Source organism: Peromyscus leucopus, chromosome 10, assembly GCF_004664715.2.
Source record: "Peromyscus leucopus breed LL Stock chromosome 10, UCI_PerLeu_2.1, whole genome shotgun sequence".
Taxonomy (NCBI): Eukaryota; Metazoa; Chordata; class Mammalia; order Rodentia; family Cricetidae; genus Peromyscus; species Peromyscus leucopus.
The window spans coordinates 89,063,219-89,087,885 of NC_051071.1; the positions used below are offsets into that span (position 1 = coordinate 89,063,219).

At 41.8% G+C, this 24,667-nt stretch overlaps 1 protein-coding gene and 1 non-coding gene across 5 annotated transcripts in view; both read left to right on the forward strand.

Annotated features, from left to right (window-relative positions):
• Positions 1-5,797: 5,797 nt before the first annotated feature.
• LOC114691794 (ATP-binding cassette sub-family G member 3-like) overlaps positions 5,798-24,667 on the forward strand; it is a 69,535-nt gene continuing 50,665 nt past the window's right edge. The window contains exons 1-3 of one of the 4 annotated variants that reach the window (XM_037209247.1): positions 5,798-6,127; positions 8,257-8,327; positions 23,868-24,089. In XM_037209247.1, the coding sequence (XP_037065142.1) occupies positions 23,887-24,089 (203 nt within the window). In that variant the 5' untranslated portion in view covers positions 5,798-6,127; positions 8,257-8,327; positions 23,868-23,886. Of the gene's footprint in view, positions 6,128-8,256; positions 8,328-23,867; positions 24,090-24,667 lie in introns of those variants that run through there. The other 3 variants (XM_037209245.1, XM_037209246.1, XM_037209248.1) reach the window with 3 other exon arrangements.
• Positions 8,245-8,347, forward strand: LOC114691884. The gene has a single exon (XR_003734285.1). It is a non-coding gene; the product is annotated as a U6 spliceosomal RNA (small nuclear RNA).

Consider the following 24,667-nt stretch of genomic DNA (forward strand, 5'->3'; position numbering starts at 1 on the left):
AGAAAACTCAGAACACTCTGTGAGGGGAGCTGAGATTACATCATAAAGCTCATCAGGCTCATTGAAAATAGTAGCACTTTCTTTGTATTTTAAAAAATACTTTTACTGAAATTTTTTTCCATACAATATATTCTGATCAAGCTTTCCTGTTCCCCAATTCCTCCCAGCTCCTGCCCATCTCCCCACCCACCAACCCATGACTTTTCTTCCTCTCTGTTTTTAGAAAACAAACAAAAGCAAGCAAACAAAACCTAATAAACACATACACACACACACACACACACACACACACACACTATAAAAACACAAAATCAGAAACCATAATAAACAAAACATCCAATAAGATAACAAACACTCACACAAAGCAATATCAGACAAAAAGCACAAAGACACCATTGGGTGTGTTTGTGTTGACCATCCACTGCTGAGCAGGGGGCCTACCCTTACATGTGGTTTGTATCCACTGGAGAAAACTGATTTTCCTTTACAAGTGTGTGTCAAGTGCAGATAGCTTCTCGGTGGGGGTGGGGACCAGTGTCCACTGCCCCCTCTCACTACTGTGACCCTGTCTGGCTTGAACCTGTGCAGGCCTTGTTAGTGCTGCCATGGTCTCTGAGAGTTTTTCTGTGTGTCACTCCTGCTGTGTCTGGAGGATACTGAGTCTGTGGAGTCATCCATCATCTCTGGGTCTTACACTTTCCCTGCTTCCTCTTCTACATAGCTCCCTGAATTCTGAGGTGAGGGGTTTGATGAAGACATCCATGTAGTACTGAGGGTTCCAAAGTCTCTCACTCTGCACATTGTCCAGTTGTGGGACTCTGTGTCAGTTTCCATCTATTGTAAGAGAAAGCTTCTCTTGTATGGACTGAACAAAGCCCTGAACCATGGGTATTGCAGTATGTCATAAGGAACCATCTTATTGCTAGGTTCCTTTGGCAGAGTGTTAATATCTGGTTTTCCCCCAGGGCCATGGCAAAATAAGTCAGGTTCTTGGTCACTTTAGTAGTGTCATGCATGGGTTCCATCTCATGGAGTAGGTGTGACATCCAGTGAAAAGTGATTGGTTACTCCTAAGTGCTCAACCCACAGTGTTTCAATCATAGTTGATATTAACTCAACATGGATATGGAAAAATCTGGTGCTGGATGCCAAATAGATTCCTTCTTCCTTCTCAGATGGAGTTAGCACTCTATAAGAAGTAGGGATGATAGTCCACAGTGAATTATAAGTCAGTTAATGTAGCCACAAATAAAAGGGGGAAGTGACTCAATATCCTACAAAAAAGTAAAATCAGGTATGGTGATATTATGTCCTCCAATATATTGTGCACCTTAATAAACTTATCTGATGTCAGAGAACAGAAAAGCCACTATACTAAACATAGTTTTAGGCAGTAGTAGTACATGCCTTTAATCCTAGCATTCAGGAGGCAGAGATCTGTCTGGATCTCTGTGAGTTCAAAGCCACAATGGAAACAGCCAGGCATGGTGACTCACACCTTTAATCCCAGGAAGTGATGGCAGGAAGCAGAAAGGTATATAAGGTGTGAGGACCAGGAACTAGAGCCTTATGGTTAAGCTTGAGGATTTTGAGCAGCAGTACAGCTGAGATCCATTCGGATAAGAACTCAGAGGCTTTTAGTCTGAGAAAACAAGATCAGCTGAGAACTTGGCAAGGTGAGGCTGGATGTGGCTTGTTCTACTTCTCTGATCTTTCAGTGTTCACCCCAATAACTGGCACCTGGTTTGTTTTTATTAATAAGACCTTTTAGGATTCATGTTACAATCAGGAAAGAGAGCATGCTAACCCATCACCAAATTGCAGCTACATGCTTGAGCCAGACCAGCAGAAAAATCACCCCACTGACACCCTCACCTCAGAATTGCTAGACAAGGAAATAACTGTTACCTTAAGCCACTAGGTTTAATGGCCCATTTTGAAGCAAAAGTAACTGATATAATAGTTACTCATTAACTAATCATCTTAGGTCTTAGCACTGCTTGAGCACCTACACAGTAAGATACTTGAGAATATACAGCATCTTTTCCAAAATCTTCAAGACTTTAGATAGTAACAGGTACATAATTGAATTTGTATGGACATCATCTCTCTCTGCCTCCACAGTGCTGGGATTAAAGGTGTGTGCCATTATGCCTAGTGTATAAAAAAGTGCTGTTGTAAAAATCGCTGTTCCAGAAAAAAAGTCAATGAGTGCAATATAATCTCCACCTAAATTCCACCATTCTTCACAGAAATAGAAAAAAATATTAGAATTATGCTAGAGGTATTGTCATGCTTGATTTCAAGATATACAACAGAGCCATAGTATTAGAAACAGTACAGTAATGGCACAGCTTTAGATATGCAAATCAATGGAATAAAATTGGGGACCAGGATATACTCACTTATAAGGTAGTTCTATTTTCAGTCCCTGAGAAATTTCCTCCCTGATTCCAACAACACCTTTATTGGTTTACACAGCCACCAGCAGGGAGGAAGGGCTTCCCCTCCCTCACATCCCCACCATCATTTGTTGCCATTTGTCTTCTCAATGATATCCATTTTGATTGAAGTGAGATAGACCTCAAATCATTTAATTTACAAGTCCCCAATGGGTAAGGATTTGAGCACTTTAAAAAATATTTATTATCCATTGAGTTTTGTTTCTTTTTTCTTTCTTTCTTTTTTTTGTGTTTCTTCTGTTGAGAACTCTCTGTTTATTTCCATAGCCAATTGTATCACATGCTTACTTGATGTTTTCAGGTTCTTCTGTATTCTGGCTATTATTCCCCTGTCAAGGGTGTAGCTGGTGAGGATTTTCTCCCACCATATATATCCAAAGGACTCTGTTTCCCCTTACAGAGATACTTGCCCCTCTGTGTTTATTGCTGCTCTAGACACTAGAGGAAATGGAAATTGTCTAGATGTCCAGTGATAAGATGGCAGGGGTGATGAACTTAATGGAAATGTAGCACTGAAATAATCCATGTGAGGAAGATACAGACCACCACACTAATGTAGACAATTAGGTCTATAAAGTCCTTTAGTTTTGGCCATTGACCAAGAGTGGGTTCAAAGTCTCCTGGTGCAGAAGGTCAGAGGTACAGCATTTTAAATGCAAAACCTACAATTTTATTGATGCTGAATGAGAGAGAAAATATGCTTGCATCATTTGTTTTGACAGAACATGGATATTTCAAATACAACATGACAATTAATTTTGACTTACACTTTCTTTGGTTATTTTAGTTTAAGTTCTTATATCACTAATTACTTTGGTTAATAAATCTGGACCATGGTGGTCTTGGAAATCCCAAATGTGATTCCAAGGCAGTCATCACTGTTGGGGGTAGAGGGCTGAGAAGAGTCTGAGAAGACCAAAATGGAGTCAGGACAGGATGGCTTTGCCTTAGTCACTTCAGTACAAGTGTGCGATAGAATTGTATTCAGTTGTAAAGAAAATGCTGGAAAATTGATGGAACTAGAAAATACTATGTAGAGTGAGGTAATCCAAGCTTGTGAAAACAAATTTCACTCACAAAAGTTGGTCTTACTTTGAAATTTTTAGCTTTCTGTGTTTACTTTGGATGCCTGTAGAGGCCAGGATATGTGAAGAGGGTCATTGCTAGGCAAGATACTAAAATGTGTGTTATATGAAAATAGAGAGGGAACTCTGGCACAAGAAGGTTTATCTGGGGGTAAGGGAGGAGGAAGGAGGTGAGGGGGGTTGAAGGTAGTTCATCTGAAACTGGATCTGTGTGAAAAAGCCATGTGGAAATCTACAATTTTGTAACCCAATTAAACAACCGTAATTTAAAAACTGAGTTTGAAGGGTGGTGACCTGTATGAGTGGATAATGCTCCTTCCAGAGTCATGGGTTCTTAAACAAAAAATTCTCACAACTCCTTATGAGTTGTTGGTCCAGGAGGCTCCAGGTGCCACAGAAGTGTATGGCCGGTGTTCCAGATCCACTTGGGTTTACAGTAAGGCCAGGTTAGGATTAGGGGATGAAGAGAACCAACTAGAAAGTTGATTACACAGTTATCAAATCCTGGGAGTTGGGGGTGTGGCTCTGGCATACCTGGGACAGGCCTGGAGCCCTGGGTTAGGTACCAGCACTACTACACAACAGAAGTAAAAACTGACTAGAAGTAGACAACAAATGCACAGAAGGAAGAACACGGTGACCTTTGGAAAGGGCAGCCATGATGGAGCTTGAGGGAAGCCCTGTGGTCCTCTGTCTTTCCTGTGTGTCTCACTGCTGCTCTCTCTCCTCCCCCTCCTCTCCCCCACCTCTGTCCTTCTCCATTCCTCCTTCCTCTCTTTTCTTTCTGCTCCTTTGTTTTCAAGGTAGAGGGCAGAAGCAGTTTCACTTTGTAGCCCAGGCTGACCAGCACCCTTTATGTAGCACAGGCTGTCCTTCAACTTGCAAACCTTGGGCCTCAGTCTGAGTCCTGAGATTATAGATGTGTGCTCCTATTCCTCCTTCTGAAGTACTCGGGATGTTCTATAAAAAAATTCTGAGCTTCACAAATACAAATATGTCACATTGTAACTATACATCAAGCTGTATAGTCAGATTTTCTATAATTGTGTATGTATGTGCATGTGTGGCTATAAATAGTTGTGCATCCCTGTGGAGGTCAACAATAATGTTATCCTCACTCTCACGCTGAACCTGAGAAATGAACCAGGGATTTCTGATTCAGACAGAATGGTTGGTCAGCAGGCCCCAGGGATCCCCCTGGCTCCCCTTCCCACTATCAGGATTTTCACTTGGTGCTGGGGATCTGAACTCAGGTCCTCAGGCTTACAGAGTCCGGCCACTGCCCAGCCTGCACTTCTCTGTGTATCTTGTACTCTAAAAGTTAACTTTATTAACAACTTTATTCTTTAACGATTTTGAGAGCTTCATAAATCTGATGTATTTTAATCATACTCAGCCTCACTTACCATCTATTGCTACCTTACAACAGAATTCCCTCCAAACTCCCCCTCCCAACAACTTCTTCCCCCATCCTCTCTTTCTCTTCCTCTTTCTCTCCCTCCCTCCCTCCCTCCCTCCTTCCCTCCCTCCCTCCCTCCCTCCCCTGCTCCTTCCCTCCCTCCCCATTCCTCTCCCTCCCCTTCTTCAAAGACCACCGAGTCCAGTCAGTGCTGCCCATGTACACATGGAGTAGAATCATCCCCTGGATAGTCAACACACCAAGGACCACACTCCTGAAGAAAACCGACTTTCCCTCTCCTGGCAGTCATCAGCTGTCCATAGCTCCTCCGCTGGAGGGGGAGGCTCCTGTGACCCTCCCCCCTTCATGCTGGAATGTTAGGGAGACTATTAGAGTATGAACCTGACTTGTTTTCAACATTGAACTTTGTGGTCTAGGAAGTGTCCTGTACTGCACACACTGCACCATCTGACCGCAGGGTCACAGTCTACACTTAGTCCCCCTCCTTTTCTTGTTCTTTAGGGATGGAGTTCGATATTTAGCTCAGGCACCCAAACCCCAAATCCTCCTGCCTCAACCTCTTGGTTATAGGGATTACAATCGAGAACAGTGAATTATTTCTCAATTGGTCTCTTCAGATATAAAATCAAACTATAAAATCAATTTACATTGACAGCCTGGGCGCTTAACAAGCCATATCCTGGGCTGTCCTGACCCCGTGTTTGTCCCTTTCTGTGTTAAGCAGATATTCGCCTCCTGCTTCTTTTCCCCCATCTGCTAAACACCTCCTCCCCTGCTCCCCAGAAAGTTTACTTTCGTTTTGTCTCTTCGGAGATTCCTAATGCTGATTTCTCATCTTGCTGCACTGGTTTGGGCCTGACCCTTGGCTCTGGAAGCCTGCCCTGAGCTGGGGCGCCCCAATCCCAGGGCCCCACAGGGCCCCTCCCCTAAGGCACCCCTTCCCCATCCCCCCTGTCCTCACCCCATGGCGTCCTGGCAGGCTACTTCCTTTCCTCTCTTTGGGAGCCGCCCAGGTCACCGCCCCTGAAGGAGGGCAGCAAAGGTGGCCCGGAAGCAGAGGCTCCAGGACACTGAGGGGCAGAAGCCAAAGCCTCAGGGAGAAGTTGCAGCCCTCCTCCTGTCCTGTGCACAAGCAGACTGGGCCCCTGCATCTGACCTTGGTGAGTGTGGGCAGGCAGGGCTGGGAAATCCTTTGCAGCTTCATTTGCAAGTGTGAAATGCAGACTACTGACCATGTCATCTGTCTGCAGAGGGTATGGTGTCCACAGTGGCAGACTGATTATGTACAACCTCTGATCTCCAAATGTGTGAATGTAAATAAAGTTGATGTTGGGTGGGTAAAGTATTATCAAGCAGTGAAGTTACCACAAGTGCAAAAGAAATTTGTTAACACTGGTCTTTCAAGAAACTAGAACAATTTATTCTTTTTCTTTAATCTCACGATTTAAAATTTGTCCAAAAATCTCTAGTTTGCTATACAGATATTCACCAACTTCTTACAACTCTTACTCAGATAGTGTGGAAAAAGTTTGAACAGACAGAAAAATTAAAGGCCAAAATAACCAGATTTTAAACCTTTCAGTGACTGTGTATCTACAATGCTATCTTCTTTTCTTGTGTAATACTAGAGATTTAATTGCTCGTCTGGTTTTAAAAACACAGAAAGTTTAATAGTCACACATATTTATTGAGCACCATGTGTCCAGGCCTCGGCATTTGCACAGAGTAGCCCTTCCTATGGTGTTAACACAGGCCTTTCCAACAGTGTATTCTCTTCAATCAACCTGTGTTAAAATATACACACATGCGGAATCTTTTCTGCACATAACTGTGTCTAAGGATCTGTGGAGCATTTGGCAGGATGAGAGGAAAAAAATACAAACTAGAATGGAGAATTGTTGTGAGAAAGAACATCGGAAACGACATCAACACATTTAGGGGCCCTCAAAGCTGAATCGAGTTACATTTTAAGTGATTTATTCATTTTTATTTACTGTGTGTGAGTGTTTTGCTTGCATGTATGTAAGGGCACTGCTTGCATACTTGGTGCCCCTGGAGGCCAAAGAGGGCACTGGATCCCCTCCAACTGGAGTGGCAGACAGTTGAAGTCCCCATGTGGTAGCTGGGAATGGAACCCAGGTCCTCTGCAGGAGCAGAACCTAAGTTGAATCCTTGAGACCATTACAAGAGGGGGCCCGTCAGTCTCACAGCTCAGGAACGAGAAGGGGAAACAGTGGCTTTTCAAAGAAGCTTCTCCTGGCCTTTGCCTTTGAGGGAACATCTCTTGTGTGTGTTGATTTGGGATTTGAGGAGACTCAAAGGAAGGCTGTGTCTAGAACCATCCCATAATGCCAGCAGCAGAGCCTCTGCTTAGGGAAACTCTAGGTGTTATGTTCCTTACCCTGTCACAGATACCCTTGATGAATAAACAGGTCTTACTTAAAGACAAACCAAGATTTTATATGGGTTATGTGAATTTCATGTTAAGTATTTGGTAAATACCTACCTTATAGCCACATTGCATATATTTTGAGAGCACCACGTGACTTTTTAGTGCATTTGAACACAGTGTATGATTAGGTCAGTTTCTGGACACCCTGGACATTCTGTTGACTATTTTTATTTAAGTTTGGTTGTATTTGAAAACCTTATGAAGTAGAAAGTCTCAGAATCAGCTGCTTGAGGAAATCATTAGGATTAAGATGTATTATGAAAATTAGAGAACTGGAAAATCTACCTTGTACATGCACACACACGGTCACACACACACACACACACACACACACACACACACACACACACACACACACACAAGCTACGCTGGTACATAGAAAATTAAAATTTCTTCTCCACAAAGATTATTGCCCAGCTCACTTCAGGATGTGAAACAAAAATTAATAATCTAGATGACTTTGGCTTCACGTTTTCTCTTCAGGAATGGCTTTATTGTAGTATAACTGACATCATAATCCTCACCAATTTACAGTGCACAATTCTGTGGCTATGGGTATATCCAGTACAATGCTGTTGGTAGGATTATCACAGTGGCCTTTATTGTGTGCAGGTGTAAGCTTTCTTTTCCTGGTTTGTTCAGGGCTGTGGCAAAAGACCCATGAGCTGCTGAGGAGGATGTGACTTCAGTGATTGTATAGAACATTCTGTATAAGTCTTGTGAGTCCATTTGCTCTATGGCACAGTTTAACTCTGATGTTTGTTCACTTGTGGGCATCTGGAGAACCTATTGATGTGAGTGGGGTATTAAAGTTAACCTCTATACTTGCTTTGGCAGCACATATACATTTCCTGGAATGATACAGAGAAGATTAACATGGCCCCTGTGTAAGGATGACACACACATTGGTGAAGTATTCCATATTTTTAAGATAAAATTGATTTGATAGAGAAAAGCATTCTCCTTTGGAAAGGGGGAGGGAGGTAAATACAGGAGAAGGAGAGAAGCATGTAAAATAACAATATGGATTGATGAAAAAGGAAACACACTATTAACTATTTACCTAAAATAATAAAACCTATAGTGCCCACAATTCAGTGTATACATACACATATATAGTTTAATGAACCCTTCTTATCTAGGCTGATAGAAATCCCAAAGACCACTTAACAAAAAACAAAAACAAATACTGGATATGAGAAGCCCTCTTGTGAGTTGTTGCCAGGGCTGCCTAAGAGACTCCTAAAACATACAGTCTATTGCTATTGCCCTTAGTTATCCCCTGGAGGTGGAAGGTAATTCCCCATTGCTGGAGACACCATGTACTTCAGACACAGGGCACAGAGGCCCCTGAGCTTTTACTGACTTGGATGCCCCCCTCCTGCCCTGAGGACTATCTTTCCTGGTACTAGAAGGCACATGAAAGCTTCCAAAGGAGAGAGACACAGCAGTCCTCCCTAGCAATGACATCATGAACCACATCAGTGATGACCTGTCCAGTAGCCCTGTGGGTGAAGTAGTGGTACACAAGCCCTGCCAGTAACTGTGGTGGTTTGAGAGAAAATGTCCCTCAAAGGAATTGGCACTATTAGGTGGTGCGGACTTGTTGAGGTAGGTATGGTCTTGTTGGAGGAAGTGTGTCACTGTGGAGGTGGCCTTTGAGGCCTCAAATATGCTGAAGGCACACCCAGTGAGACAGACCACTTCCTGTTGCACAGGCAAGATGCAGAACTTTCAGCTACTTCTCTAGAAAATGTCTGCCTGCATGCTGCCATGTCACACTATGATAATGGACCAAATCTCTGAACTGTGAGCCACCCAATTAAATGCTTTTCCTTTATAATAGTTGCCATGGTCATGGTGTCTCTTCACAATAATAGAAACCCTAACTAAGGCAGTCTCTCTAGTTGAGTTTGGTACTGGAAACCTAGATAACTAACCAGTGCTAGTGAAGTCACAGTTATTGGAGGAGAACCTATAACCTCTAATTTACTAAACCAGCACAATCCTTAACAACACCCTGTAAACACTTGTCCTTACACCAGTAGTGTAAGTCCCATAGTGTCAGTCCCATAGTGTCAGTCCCATAGTGTAAGTCCCATAGTGTAGTCCCACTTACACCCATAAGTGTAGTCTACCTATCATCAAGGAGACTTCTCTTTGCAATGTATAGAGACCATTGCCCAAAACCACAACCAGTCAAAATGCAGTTTGGGGACACAGTTCCAATGGAAGCATCTACAAAACACTCTCTCCCCCAAGGCTCAGGGAACACTGTGGAAGACCAAGCAAACAGAAAGAGTGTAAGAGGAAGAGCGTCAGGGAGTTTGCTGTGATGATGCGGGATGTTTCATCAGGCTGTGTTAAAGGCTCCTTCTGATTGGTTTAATAAAGGCTGAATGACCACCAGCTAGGCAGGAGAGAGTAGGCTGGACTTCTGGGTAGAGAGAGGAATTCAGAGTTATGAATGTAGGTGAGCAAGAGACACTAGAGAGACACTGAGCAAGTCAGACATACAGAATGGAAGAGAGGTAAAAAGCCATGTGGCAGATTGTAGATTGCTAGAAACAGGTTAATTTAAGTTATCAGAGCTAACTGGGGACAAACCTAATCTAAAGGCCAAGCTTTCATAATTAATATTAAGTCTATGTCATTATTTGGGGGCTGTCATTCCAAGAAAGTCTGACAAGAAAGTCCTACTAACTACACCCATAAAGTCTCATCAACACAACTACCCAAACATGGGCTAAAGAGGACAGCTGTGAACATCCCAACTGCGTGGAGAAAAGTCCAGGAGGTCTCAGCTCTACAAAAAGAACTACAGGCAACTGAGGAAAGTTGGGAGCAGGAGGGGCAGTCTTATCCATGTAAGAGCACACCAATTGTTTGTCCAGAGCCAAATGGTCAGCCCTGAAAAACATGCATACAGGTAACATTATATGTACTCAACAGGTTATATTTGGAAATACTATATATGTACACACACACATACATAACACAGTACCAATTTAGGAACAAGAGCCCATGCATTTTAAGGAGAGCAGGGAGGGATTTATGGGAGGGTTTGGAGGGAGGAAAGGGAAGGAGAAATGTTGTAATTAAAACACAATTTCAAAATAACAACAACAAAATAAGTCAGCAAAGTGATAGTTGGTAAAGGGCTGGGGGATGTCTTTCTGTATGCTATGAATATGTGTTGTCACATTGGTTAATAAATAAATAAGCTGCTTTGGCCAATGGCAAGGCAGCTTAGAGGAAGGTTGCAAATCCAAGGAGAGAGACAAGAAAGAGAAAGGCAGAGTCAGGAGAGACACCATCCAGCTGCCCAAGCAACAAGTTCCCAGAACACTGATAATGCCACGGCCACATGGCAAAATATAGATGAATAGAAATGGGTTAATTTAAGATAAATAGCTAGCTAGCTACCAATAAGCCTGAGCCACAGACCAGACAGTTTATAATTAATATTAAACCTTAAACCTCTGAGTGATTATTTTATAAAAACAGCTGCTGCTCTGGTGGGACCTGGCAGGACTGAAAAACTTCTAGTCTACTTTTGGCTGCCCAATGTGTTGGCTCAAGTTTCCACCTAAAACCTGAGAAAACTTGAGAAGAGATTCTAAAACAGAGCTTAAAACAGCTTCCTAGTTGTGTCTCTCAGACAAACTGTGAACTAGAGTATGGCAGGTTCATTGCATGTAGGCTTGACCTACAGCATGGCTGATTCCCACCACAGTATGCAGAGACATCTCCAATCCATGCAGCACACTCCATTATGGATTTAGCTTTTGCTAGTATAGGAAAAAAAAAAAAAAAAGGAAAAGGAAAAAAAAGGTTTCTGGGCTACACACCGCTTTTTGGAGGCATAGAACTTTCTTGGAGTTGGCGGCAGGTGTATCTCTGCTGTGTTGGGCAGCTGAGATGGGTGGAGCCTGCAGCCAAGGCCTCTGTGTTGGTCCTAGCCATGCAGTTTAGCAGTATAAAAATCTCTCCTGATAAGAGAAGGACGATAGATTCACAATGAGACAGATTCAGATGGAATAAAACTAAACAGTTTACAGTGTATGTAAAATGTAGGTAGGCTTAGAAGAAAGAGGGAAAAGAGTATATGCAGTTATATAAAAAATAGATGGTTTTACAAAATAAAGTCTTTAAAGAGGCAATAAAAGTAATATAAAAGTTAAGCCACATAAAGATGGAAATCACACAGAAAGTCTGGATTATATTGTCTTTGGGATTTTTAACTGCAGAGAGACATTTGATTGTAAAGGCTACTAAGTTAAACCAATAAATATATTTTAAAGGTATCTTGACTTCAAAATTTGTGTCTAAGGATATGTTGCTTTGGAAAAGAGGTTATAATTTTGTTTTCACAGAAGATGAGAACCTGTGGATTGCTTCCAGGCCACTATGGTTTGATCAGCCAAGACCCCCTGAAAGGTCAATACAGCTTCACAGGCTACTATAGCCAAGATTTAATTATAATTCTTAATTTTCTCAGGATCCCCATAAGATTGCCAGTGCCCCCAACCAGCAGGAAGTAGTATGAGAAGCTACACCCAAATTCCCAAAAATTATAAATAAAATATTGTTTATAAATGTTTATTTTTATTTAAAGCAGGTTGATTATAAATACAATCTCTTCCTAAAGAAGAAAAGGGGATATTATAGATGTGATAAGATGAAAAGATAGATTACTGAATCTACTTTTAAAGAGCAACAATTTGTTTGAAATGTTTTACATTGCTATGGATTTTGGTTTATTGTCACAAATTTAAAGTTAATTTTGTTATACTGTATATGTATTTCTACCCTTGTTTAAGGTATTATGTTAATGCAACTCATTTAAATTGTAATGTACAATTAAGAAATACAGATTAATAATGAGTCTTTTAGGATAATCAGATTTATAGTCATGGTAGTTAAGTTTTTTAGGTATATAAAGATATATTTCAATTAGGTAGGTAATCTTCAAACACTTCAAGAACCTACAGAATATGGTATTTAAAATGTTTTAAAAACTTAGACTTTCTGGACAGTGAGACAGACTTTCTGGACAGAGTGAGTCTGTTCCTGGCAGCACTGATTTACTTCAAAGAAGATGATGCCTATCGACGAAACTGCATATGGTATTCACTTTCTTTATAGTAAAAGTTAGCCATTTGGGCATGAAACTGCTCTTGCCTGGACTGCTTGACAGTATGTTATATAAACTAAACATATAGGAAAGTGACCACTAAATTTTGCCCAAACAAGGCTTGATGGTCATTCAGGTTCCTACTCTGCAGAGGAGACTGCCAGATATTCTACAGGACACAGGGAGAAGTGACTAAAAAACTGAAGACCTATAGGCTGAAGATGGATGCCGCAATGTTGCAGAGGAACCTTGGGTGACTGTCCAGGCAGGCAGTTGTCTCTGTCATTTTCAGAATTTTAGAAGTTTCTTACAAAGCACTTCCTGTTTACTTAGGTAATATTATATCCTTTTGGGGTCATTGATGTATTAGAGACTAGATAGTTATTATTATAATTTTCCTTGGTTATGATAAAAGATAAATTAGATATGAAACTTTAGACTCTCAAATATAGGATAGATGATAAAATTTTTTTTTAATTTTGCCAAATACAAATAGACTAGATATTGTAACTGTAATTCTTGCTTGATAACTGTTTGTTATATATAATTTTACTATATTAAAGATAAAACTTTCTTTTTTGATTAGATAGAAAAGGGGAAGTGCTGGGGCACGTCTTTCTGTGTGTTGTGAATGTATGTTGTTCACATTGGTTAATAAATAAGCTGCTTTGGCCTATGGCAAGGCAGCTTAGAGGCAGGTGGGAAATCCAAGGAGAGAGACAGGAAAGAGAATGGTGGAGTCGGGAGATGTGCCATCCAGCCAACCAAGGAACATTATGCCAGCAGGCTGATAATGCCACAGCCATGAGGCAAAATGTAGATTAATAGAAATTGATTAATTTAAGATATAATAGCTAGCTAGCTACCAATATGCCTGAGCCATAGACCAGACAGAGTGTAATTAATATTAAGCCTCTTAGTAATTATATATATATATATATATATATATATATATATATATATATATATATATATATATATATATATATAAACAGCTGCAGCCCTGGTGGGAACTGGTGGGACCAAAAAATCTTCAGTCTACAGTAATGTTTAAAGACTAATATTCTCTAACAGCACATTTCTTCCTTCCCCCCCTTTTTTTTTAGGGAGAAAATATTTAAACTATTTCATGAAAAAAAGTACAAAGCTCTGGAAAAGAGGGTTAGGTTTCCATGTATAGCAGAACACCCTTGATTCCCAGCACACTAAGGCAAAGGCTGCCTAGAAATGCCTGCAGGAGAGCTGTGTCCTTGTCCTCCCCAGCCTGTGTGCTCTCAGCGGCCACCTGGGAGCTGAGGTACCAGTCTACATATGTCAGCACATGCAGAAGCCAAGGTTTATTGGCCATAGAATGTCATGTGGTTCAGTTACCAAAACCTGTGACTTTTATGACTATTCTTTCTATTACCTATTGCAAAGAAACAGAAGACAAGCAAAAGAGCACATTTCTTAATAAAAAGTAGAGGCATTAAATCTTTTTTTAAAATTTATTTTACATACCAACCACAATTGCCCCTCCCTCGTCTCCTCTCATTCCCTCCCCTCCACCTCCTTTCTACCAGCCCCCCACTCACTCCTCAGAAAGGGTAAGACCTCCCATGGGAGTCAACAACATCCGGCATATCAAGTGGAGGGAGGACCAAGCTCCTCCTCCCGGCCTCAAGGCTGAACAAGGCACCCATCATAGGAAATGGGTTCTAAAAATCCAGCTCTTTAGCCAGGGACAGATCCTGGCACCACTGCTAGGGGCCCCACAAATAGATCAAGGCACACAACTGTCACCTTCATGCAGAGGGCCTAGGTTGGTCCCATGCAGGCTCCCTAGCTGTCAGTCTAGAGTCCATGAGCTCACAGTGCATTGGGCCAGCTGTCTCTGTGGGTTTCCTCATCATCATCTTGACCCTCTTTGCTCATATAATCCCTCCTCCCTCTCTTTCACTGGATTCCTGGGAACTTGACCCAGGCTTTGGCTGTGGATGTCTGTATCTGCTTCCCTCAGTTACTGGATGAAGGCTCTATGATGACAATTAGGGTAGTCACCAATCTGATTACAGGAGAAGGCCAGTTCAGGCACCTTCTCCACTATTGCTAGGAGTCATCATTGTGGATTCCTGGGAGTATCTCTGGCACCAGGTTTCTCCCTAACCCCATAATGGCCCCATCTATCAAGATTTCTCTTTTATTGCTCCCTCACTCTGTCTCTCCCTGCACTGGACCACCCTATTCCCTCATGTTCCCATCCCCCATCCCTTCCCCTCTACCCTCCCCTACCCCTAGTTTACCCAGGAGATCTCATCTATTTCCCCTTCGAGGGCAATCCATGTGTCCCTCTTAGAGTCCTCCTTGTTACCTAGCTTCTCTGGGGCTGTGAATTTTATCCTAGTTATCCTTTGTTTTACATCTAATATCCACTTATGAGTGAATTCATACCATGTTTGTCTTTCTGGGTTTGGGTTACCTCACTCAGGATGATTTTTTTTTTTTCTAGTTCCATCCATTTGCCTACAGATTTCATGATTTTTTAAACCACTGAGTAATACTCCATTGTGTAATATACCATATTTTCTTTATCCATTCTTTGGTTGAGGGGCATATAGGTTGTTTCCAGGTTCTGGCTATTACAAATAATGCTGCTATGAACATAGTTGAGCAAGTATCCTTGTGGTATGATTGAGCATCCTTTGGGTTTATGCTCAAGAATGGTATCACTGGGTCCTGAGGTAGATTGACTCTCAATTTTCAGAGAAACCACCATACTGTGACTGTACAAGTTTGCACTCCCACCAGCAGTGGAGGAGTGTTCCCCTTACTCCACATCCTCTCCAAAATAAGCTGTCATCACTGTTTTTGATCTTAGCCATTCTGATAGGTGTAAGATGGTATCTCAGAGTTGTTTTGATTTGCAATTCTGTGATGACTAAGGATGTTGAGCAATTCCTTAAATGTCTTTCGGCCATTTGAGATTCTTCTGTTGAGAATTCCCTGTTTAGATCTGTACCCATTTTTAAATTGGATTATTTGGTATTTTGATGTCTTGTTTCTTGAGTTCTTTATATATTTTGGAGACCAGCCCACTGTCAGATGTGGGGTTGGTAAAGATCTTTTCCCATTTTGTAGGCTGAATTGGCCATGTTCTTTGCCTTACAGAAGCTTTTCAGTTTCAGGAGGTCCCATTTATTAGTTGCTGATCTCAGTGTCTGCTGCTGATATTATATTTAGGAAGTAGTCTCCTGTGCCAATGCATTTTGAGGCTACTTCCCACTTTTGCTTTTATCAGGTTTAGTGTAACTGGATTTATGGTGAGGTCTTTGATGTTGTTGAATGTATTCTTACACTTCTGTCTACCCATCTGGGTTTGGGTAATTATAGGTACAGGTGTTGATTTTTGTAATGTCTTTCTTGAATGGGTTTTTTGTTCCTTTACTGTCTGTTTTCTTTATTGTCTTTTGTCCTGAATGGCCAGAGGTTCTGGTGATTGGCTGGTTGCCATGTCGAGTAGAGTTATCTCAGCTGGAGTTTGTGGATTTGGATACCTAGATTCAGCTATGGAACAGTTCTTCTGGCTGGTGTGGGTTTTCCTTGTTCCTATGGAGTCTGTTATCCCAAGTGGTGTAGGTTTTGCCTGTGCCTGCTTTTCCAACTGATATGGGTGGTGCTTGTTCCTCCAGGGCTGCTCTTCTTTCCATTGGTGCAGTGGTGCCTGTGCCTCCAGGTGTCACCGCTGACCTGCTGCTGGGGCTCTTCCTTTGATTGGTGCAGTGGTGTCTGTGCCTGTGGGGGTCACTGATGCCACAGGGGATGTTTGGTCAGGGGGAGGACGGTGGTTTAGGTAGGTTTGGGCGGTGGGGTATGTCTTGTAGGTTACAGAGTCCAATGGGTGATTGTATTGGTGGAGTGGCCTGCCTGTAGGAGTCCTACTTGCTGAGCAGCTGCTGGGGCTGACATGGAAGGGCGAGGCACATGGGATGTGCCCTGGGGCCTGGGGACTGGAGATTGGGGCACTCTGGCCAGGAGACCAGTCACTCATGTTGTTTAAGAGCACTTTTCTTAGTAAAATGCTGAGGCATCAAATCTTAAAGCATAAAAAATATCAACATAGATATCACTGGACTTGAAATATGTTCCTATTAAATATGAGAATCTGAAAGTTCTAGAAGATTTTATGGCAAAACTGTCAGGGGTTGGGGCTATCAACGCACAAAGAGGAAAAAGGAGACAGTAACCTTCACTAACCATTCCCTTCTCAAAAGCTCCAAGTTTGGGGTCTTAGGGTCAGAGTCCTGAGCTTGATAGCATTAGTCTTCCTAATCCCACCATAATCCTGGCAGTGTAGCAAGCATGCTTTGTTCATTTTAGCAGTCACTCAGATAAGTAACAGAACCCAGGGTGTGCATGGTCCCGTAAGCATCCAGAAGGGGGAGCATACTCAAGCAGTGTCATGTGTGCTGAACCACTCAAGGAATAGCACACACATCACATGCATAGCTAGGATTCCCACACTAGGGTACAGGGAAAAATGTGGAAATTTCAGCATTCAACTCTCATGAGTTAGTCAGAGTAACTTCATAAGCAACTACCTGCCTCCTAAATTTACTAAGTACTGTTTTCCAAAACATAGATTACAGAATATATACATTACTAACAAGAAGAAAGAAACTCCAGGAGCTAGAGAAATGGTTCAGTACAATGACTGCATTTCCAGAGAACCAAGGTTCAATTCTCAGCACCCATGTGGCAGCTCACAACTGTTGTGACTCTGGTTCTAGGGGACCTGACATCCTCTTTTTGGTCTCCATGAGCACCAGAGATGCATGTGATATGCAGACATATGTGGAGGCAAACACTTTTACACATAAAATAATAAAATAAATGTACAAAGAAATAAAAACTGTAGCACCCACCATTGAAATAACTACAGCAGAGACAACCACTTTTACCATAATTACATAAGAGTGAAAAGGAAAGAGATGGAAAAAGCAAAGCAAATAATAACACACACACACACACACACACACACACATATATAGACACACACAGACATATACACACTTAGAGACACACAGACACACACAGATCCAAATACACACTGACACAGACACAGACACACAAAGACCCAAATACACTCTTACACACAGACACACAAAGACCTAAATGTACACACACACACACACACACACACACACACACACACACACTTCCTCTATGATGGCAAATCTAAGCCTATACCAAGCTGTCTGGATTAGAGACAGACCACTGAGTACTCTTCACACACTGCAGAGAAAGCATCAGCGCTTAGAGCACAGAACAGCAAATATTCATCCACAGATATGACTTCCCTCAATAAATGTATACTATTAAAGAATATTAAAGTACCAATAAGAAACCAAGGTCACCCACCATTATTTTATCTAGCTGTGTTTGTCCAGTACGGTTTGATTTATGTAGTCTGCTATACTAATTTTCATTATATATATTTTATATTCATTTGTGGTGAATTGCTCCAATTATTAATATGTAGTTATCTTTACTTTTCCTAACTTTGGCTGGATATCTGCTCTGTCAGGTAGAAGCATAGCTACTCCTGTTTGCTTTTGCAGTTTGCTTAAAATGCAGCTTTCCACCCTTTCAGTCTTCATATGAGTTGCCAGCTGGTTGAGTTTCCTGCTGCAATAAGCAATTGGCTGTTGTTTTCTGCTTTTCAATTCAGCCTGGCAGGTGCATCTTTTACTCCAGAATTGAGACCATTTATATTTAGGTTAGAGTTGAAATGTTTGTACTGAATGAAATCTATAATTTAGCAGGTTTCTGTTCATCTTTTGATTCTCCATTTTGTCTTCAACTGCTATGTGTGCTTTTCTTTTTTCTCTCATCTTAGATGTTTCCTGACTCACTGGCAGTTTACTTCCTATTGCAGTGAGAAACCATCATGAACAAAAGCTACTTGGGGAGGAAAAATTTTATTTGACTTAAACTTTCACATTACAATCCACCACAGAAAGAAATCAGGTGGGAACTCAGGCAGGAAGTGAATCAGAGATGCTGGAGGAACACATCTCACTAGTTACTCCTCATGGCTTGCTCAGCCTGCTTTCTTAAACATCCCAGGACCTGATAGTGGGTTTGGCCATCCCACATCAATCATCAGTCAAGAAAATGCTCCACAGACTTGCCAATCTGATGGAGGCAATTCCTCAGCTGAGGATTCTTCCCAAATGACTCCAGTGTGTATCAAGTTGACAAAAAGCTAGCCAACACACTTACTGAGTCAATACTGTCAATTCCTGAGAACTGCAGGAGTTATTTTTCTCCTGAGCTCTTGGGATTGTAGCTTTCTGTCTTCTTCCTTTGTGTTTTTATTTTCCTGTGAGTGTCTTCCTCACTGCAGCCTCAGTGGTCAGCATTGCTTTAGTTATGTTCGTCCTGAAGGTCTTTACAAAGGACAGATTTGCTGTAGTCACACTGGTTGTCAGTTCTTTTCTTTGAGTGCTCAAAATACATGGTTCTACACTCTGGCCTTTAGCATTTCTGTCAAGAAATGTGCTGTTCTGACTGGTTTGCCAATCAGGTACTTTGTTAGTAACTTGGCTCTTCTCTTAGTAACTTCCAGCATTCTGTTCTTGTTCTGAACTCTCTGCATTTTACCAAGAGTATGGTATGACAAGATTATTTTCTGATCATATTTATGTGGTGGTCTAAATTACTTCTGTACCTGGACATCCTAATCTTTCAATAGATAGAGAACATTTTATGATATTGCTTGAATGAATAGGTTTTCTATATCTTTAGTCTGTACTTCATCATTCTATTCTAATAAAATAATGTTTCTGTTTGGTTTGTCTGTTATGTCCTGGAGGTCATCATGTTTTTTTCTTTATTTCTCTCTGAAATCAATAACTCATTAACTTTTGAGGCCCTGATATTTTTCTTTCAGTTAACTTAGTCTGTTGGTGATGCCTTCTCCTGAATTTTAAACATTTATTTGCAAAGTTTTCCAAAATTTTCATTTTTAAAATTTCTCTTATCACTCATATCCTATATTGTTTTGAGTATTTCCTTCAGCTGTTGATCTTTTTGAAGTTGCAATCCTTTTAAATGTTAACTCTTGATGATTTCTTCAGCACTTTACCTAATTAAATGTTTCCATTCTGTTGCTGTCGTGTTATGATCTTTTGAGCAAGTGTTGTTTCCTTGCATTCTTGTGTTTTGTTGTTGTGGTTTGTGCACCTGTGGGAGGGAATCTATTTTACACATCAATGTGAGGATTTATTGTTAAGCTTCCTTCTAGAGAGGACTTAATCCCCAGCACTGGTCATAGTGCAGAAAACAAACCACAGTAATAATACCAGCACAAACCTCCCACAATAATGAAATAATGGATAGGAGGTGGTGATGCATACTTTTAATCCCAGCACTCAGGAGGCAGAGGCAGGTGGATCTCTGAGTTCACGGCCAGCCTACTATGCCCAGTGAGTTCCATACAGATAGGGCTTCCCAGAGAAACTCTATCTCAAATAAACAACAACAACAAAAAGGCATAGAAAGTAAGATTAGAACAAAGAAAAGAAAAAGAGAAGAGAGCAAGAGATTAAAAACAATATAGTTCCAGAGCATCATTCCCATTAAAGACCTTCTTTGTATGTTCTTTGCCACTGACTCCTAGAGGTCTTTGTAGCCTGTATTCCAGGTAGGCACTTCCGTTTATGGGTTTGCCTAAAGAAAGCCTTGTTTACTGGATGCTTTAGGGGAAGTGGGAATGCTAAAGAGAGCATTGAGTTCCACAATAGAGAGGAGTCCTGAGCTGTGTACCTAAGCATTTTCAGATCCTATCCAGCAGCAAACCACCATGTAAGAAGGAAGAAGCTGTGGAAATTGAGTAATCCTTTCACTCAGGTTCCGAGTTCTTAGCCCCTGTCTGCTGCACACAAATTGCAGCAAGAGGCAGTTTCACAAACCAAATAATCTTCCAGCCACCCGCTCAGAACTCTCAGGCTCAGCAGTCATCCACAGGAACCATGTCATTCCCGGTACAGGAGGCAGGGCTGCCTGTCCTCAGGCCTCCACAGCCTGAGCCTGGAGTGTGTCTGTCAGTCACTCCCACCTGCACGGCTGTGCCTCATGGCTGCCCACCACCCAGTGCATCCCAGGGCACCATGACATGTGCTTGATGGTTTTGGATCCCCACCACAGCTCAAACTCAGAGAATAGAAGCTCCTAGTTCTAGCACCGTGAGACTCAGTGTGTGGAGCTTGGTCTGTGCCCATCTGTGTTCCTTTGCATTGTATAGAACAGTGGTTTTCAGAGTGTGCCTTGCCCTGAGTGATTCCATTTTATACAGCAGTGGTTTGCTTCATTTTGAAAACAAATGCTAATGCAAAATGACTCTGTACCTTATGTGTGCAAATGTCCAGCACAGAGAGTAAGACATAGGTGGATAAATAACGAAATACAGATAAACTATTCCTACCTATAAACATATCAAACCAGGAACACCTAGACCCATGATATTTGAAGACCTTGCCCAAAAAACCAAGCTTGTGTGTTTGTTGAAAACACTAGAGCAATGAGCGCTGTCATGCCCTCACTTGGATCACACCCACAGAGCCATCATTAGGCCACTTGCAAAAGGCAACAGACTCTCTACTCTATCCCAGGACTTCTGCTCACCATGACCAGCCCTAATGGAAGTGGCTCACTTGAGCTCCCATTTGTTCAGACCCCTTACACCTGGAGTCAGCTCTGTGCTATGGAGCAATCTGTCCTTGAACCCTCTCTGGATCTTGAACTGACACTGTGCCTTGAACCAACTGAGTATTTATTGGCCACCCTGTTCCAGAATAGCTCTCTCTGCTGCACATTTATCAACTGTGTTTTTCCTTCCACAACTCTGCTTTAACCTTGCACCACTGCAACATTTCTTGATACTGTGTATCACTGTGTTCAATACAGTCTGTGATCTGAGAGAAAATATTGGTCACTCAGATGGGAAGGAACCAGTTTACACTTGCCAAAAGCAGAAGCCTCAGGAAAAAAAAAATAAAAGTGCCTGAGAAATGAAAGGCAAGAAAGTTGATGCAGCTTGTGAATGCATTGCTCTTCAATAATCTGACATGTGAACGACATAAGTATATCCATGCATGTTTTTCCCATGGCATCCCCATGACAGTGACTGGTTCAATGATTTATCCCAGCACTGCTCTGCCATGCAGGGGGAGACAGTGTCAGGTGGAATACCCGAGCTGGATTTCGGCTCATGAGAGTGATGGGTTCCTCCTGACAGCCTGTTGTCACCAGGGCAGCCTCTTTGACCTTGGAGTTGCTGCCCTGGCCTCACACAGGCTGCACATGCACTGACCTGTCCTCTCAGGCCCAGGCCAGTGATTCTCTCTGTGCTGGTTGTCTTCCGCAGATTCCTCCTCACAGGAGATCTTGTTCAATTACTTCAGACCCTGATGTCAAGTCCTGCAGACTTATGCTCTCATGTAGCTCTCTGTCTTTCCAACTTGGAGCTTCTTTTTTCCTATGATAATTCTCATTCAGAATGGATTTCATTTCTATATCAGTTGTGTATTTTTCCAGTTCTCCTTCTTAATCTATCAGTGTTTAAGTGGTTGCTAAATGTATTTCTGAAATTTTAATTATGATGGTTTTTAAAATAGATTTTGTGTCTTGTGATAAGAAATCTATAATTCCTTTCTATCTTTGAGTGTAACAATGAATCGCCATATTATTAATGATTGCTAATCTCAGTCTGGATTACTTGTGAACCTCTTTCTATGTTCTCACTTTAGGGATATTTGATCATGTTTACTGGCATGCCTAGAAATTTGCTATTGAAATTTTGGATAACATTTTTTGAGCAGGAGAAATTTAACATTCTTCCAGCAATGTCTGTGTACAGCACACTAATGTGGCAGAGGCTTGGCCCCATAGTTTGCTTTGTCTGAATTCCCAACGCCTCAGCCCTCTGGACCTCAAGTCACAGGGTTTAGAGCATGCCATTGTTCTGAGGATCCAGGTTTGCCTGGTGACAGATTGCTAATAGTTTCCACAGAGTAACAGGGCATCTGACAGATGTGTTCAGCAGGTTTTGTTTTCCTGCCTTTCCTGGAGTCGCCCTGTACTTTTGAGGGTTTAGGTGCTCATGGCAGGAGGGAAGGCAGGAGGGGGCTGGGTTGGCTCCAGTGCTGCTGTCCCTCAGCCCTGGCTGCTCTGGTTGGTGTCATCAGAGCTCTTCACACAGCTGCTCCCAACCTGTCTGCTTTAAGGTGGCTCCTGGAGGAGCCTTGCCTGAGCGGCTGGTCCCTCACAGGCAGGAGCTCACCACCAAGATGTCAGCTCCTAGAATGGAAAACTAGCTGTGTCAAAGATGATATTTTAAACTGTTTTACAAGCTCAGTTCACCAAAGGTCTTACTTTAAAGCAGACATTAATAACTTGTGAAAAGAGACATTTAAAGTTCATTTGTAGCTGGGCGGTGGTGGCGCACGCTTTTAATCCCAGCACTCGGGAGGCAGAGGCAGGTGGATCTCTGTGAGTTCGAGGCCAGCCTAGTCTACAAAGCGAGTCCCAGGAAAGGCGCAAAGCTACACAGAGAAACCCTGTCTTGAAAAAACCAAAAAAAAAAAAAAAAAAAAAAGTTCATTTGTATTCTTTTTCCTTAAAAGTCTTAAGCTGATTAGCTACTGATTTGGTGTCCCTAATTATTGTCATCTTAAAATCTAAGTCTTGCTAGAATTTCGACATTCCCATTCCAGCAATGTTGATGTCATTGTCAGCAGTTCATCTTCTTGGAATCTGAAGATGCCTGATGACCAGAGGTACAGTCTGAAGCTGGAAATACCAGAAATTTCTCCTGATCGCTGTGCATGTCCAACTTATAACCATGTTATATTCCATAATCACACACCCACACATATACACATACACACAAACACATGCACACACAGGACATGTGTTAATGGTGGTCATGTAGTCTGCATCTGAACTTACATTGTATCACAATATGCTCTTGAAGTAAGACAAATCTGCCCCCTCATCTGTCCCCTTCTTATATTATGAATTATGAATAACATTTATACTCTACGCATTAAGGCTCATTTGTTTCTTAGAAATTTGATGTCTAAGGTAGTCTTATGTACTCAGATATGTCTACTTCTCATTGGGTCCTTAGGTAATCACATAGATATGGACTGTTAATCAGGAAGGAATCTGCCTATGACTGCACAATTTAGAACAATACTGAAGTGTGCTATTCCATGTAATAATGATGTGTGTGTGTACCATCAACTCACTATTGCTGTTCCTTCTACAGGAAGGAAGAACCTTTGGAGATGTCTTCCAATAATGACCCTGTTGCAATCCCGATGATAGAAAAAAATCCCAATGACCTTCCTGGAATGGACACCAGTGACCCAGACACATTGACTGGAGAGGCTGTGTTGAGTTTTCATAACATCAGCTATCGAGAGACAGTGCAGAGCAGCTTTCCATTTTGTAAAAAAACAGAGGAGAAAGAAACACTATCAAATATCAAGTATGTACATGAACTAAAGAGACCACAACATTGAACAACTTTTTCAACAAATTGTCTATTATCAATAAGCTGTGTGTGTATTTGTCTGTGTTCAGTGTATATATCTGTTTAGTGTGTGTTTAAGTATATATGTGTACATGTATATATATATATATGTTTATATGTGTGTATAAGTGTTGACATGTGTGTATAAATGTATGTATTTCTGTTTACATGTGTCTATAAGTATATGTGTGTGTATGTGTTCACATGTGCAGATGAAAGGATACTATGACACACCCGTGGCACAAGGCCATCACAGGACAACCTTGAGCACTGATCTTCACCTTCTACCATGTTGCAGACAGAGTCTCTCACTGTTCACTGCTGGGTATGCCAGGCTAGCAGCCTGCAAGAGTCCTGGGATTCTCCTGTTTGTCTCCATCTCTCCACAGAGCATGGAGTTACAGGTGCCCCCTACTGCACCCAATGTCATGTGAATTCCAGATGTTGAACTTAGGTCCTCACCCTCACACAGCAAATGATTCACCCATTGAACCATCCCCCAGCCTCACCTTGCCATACATACAGATAGGTTC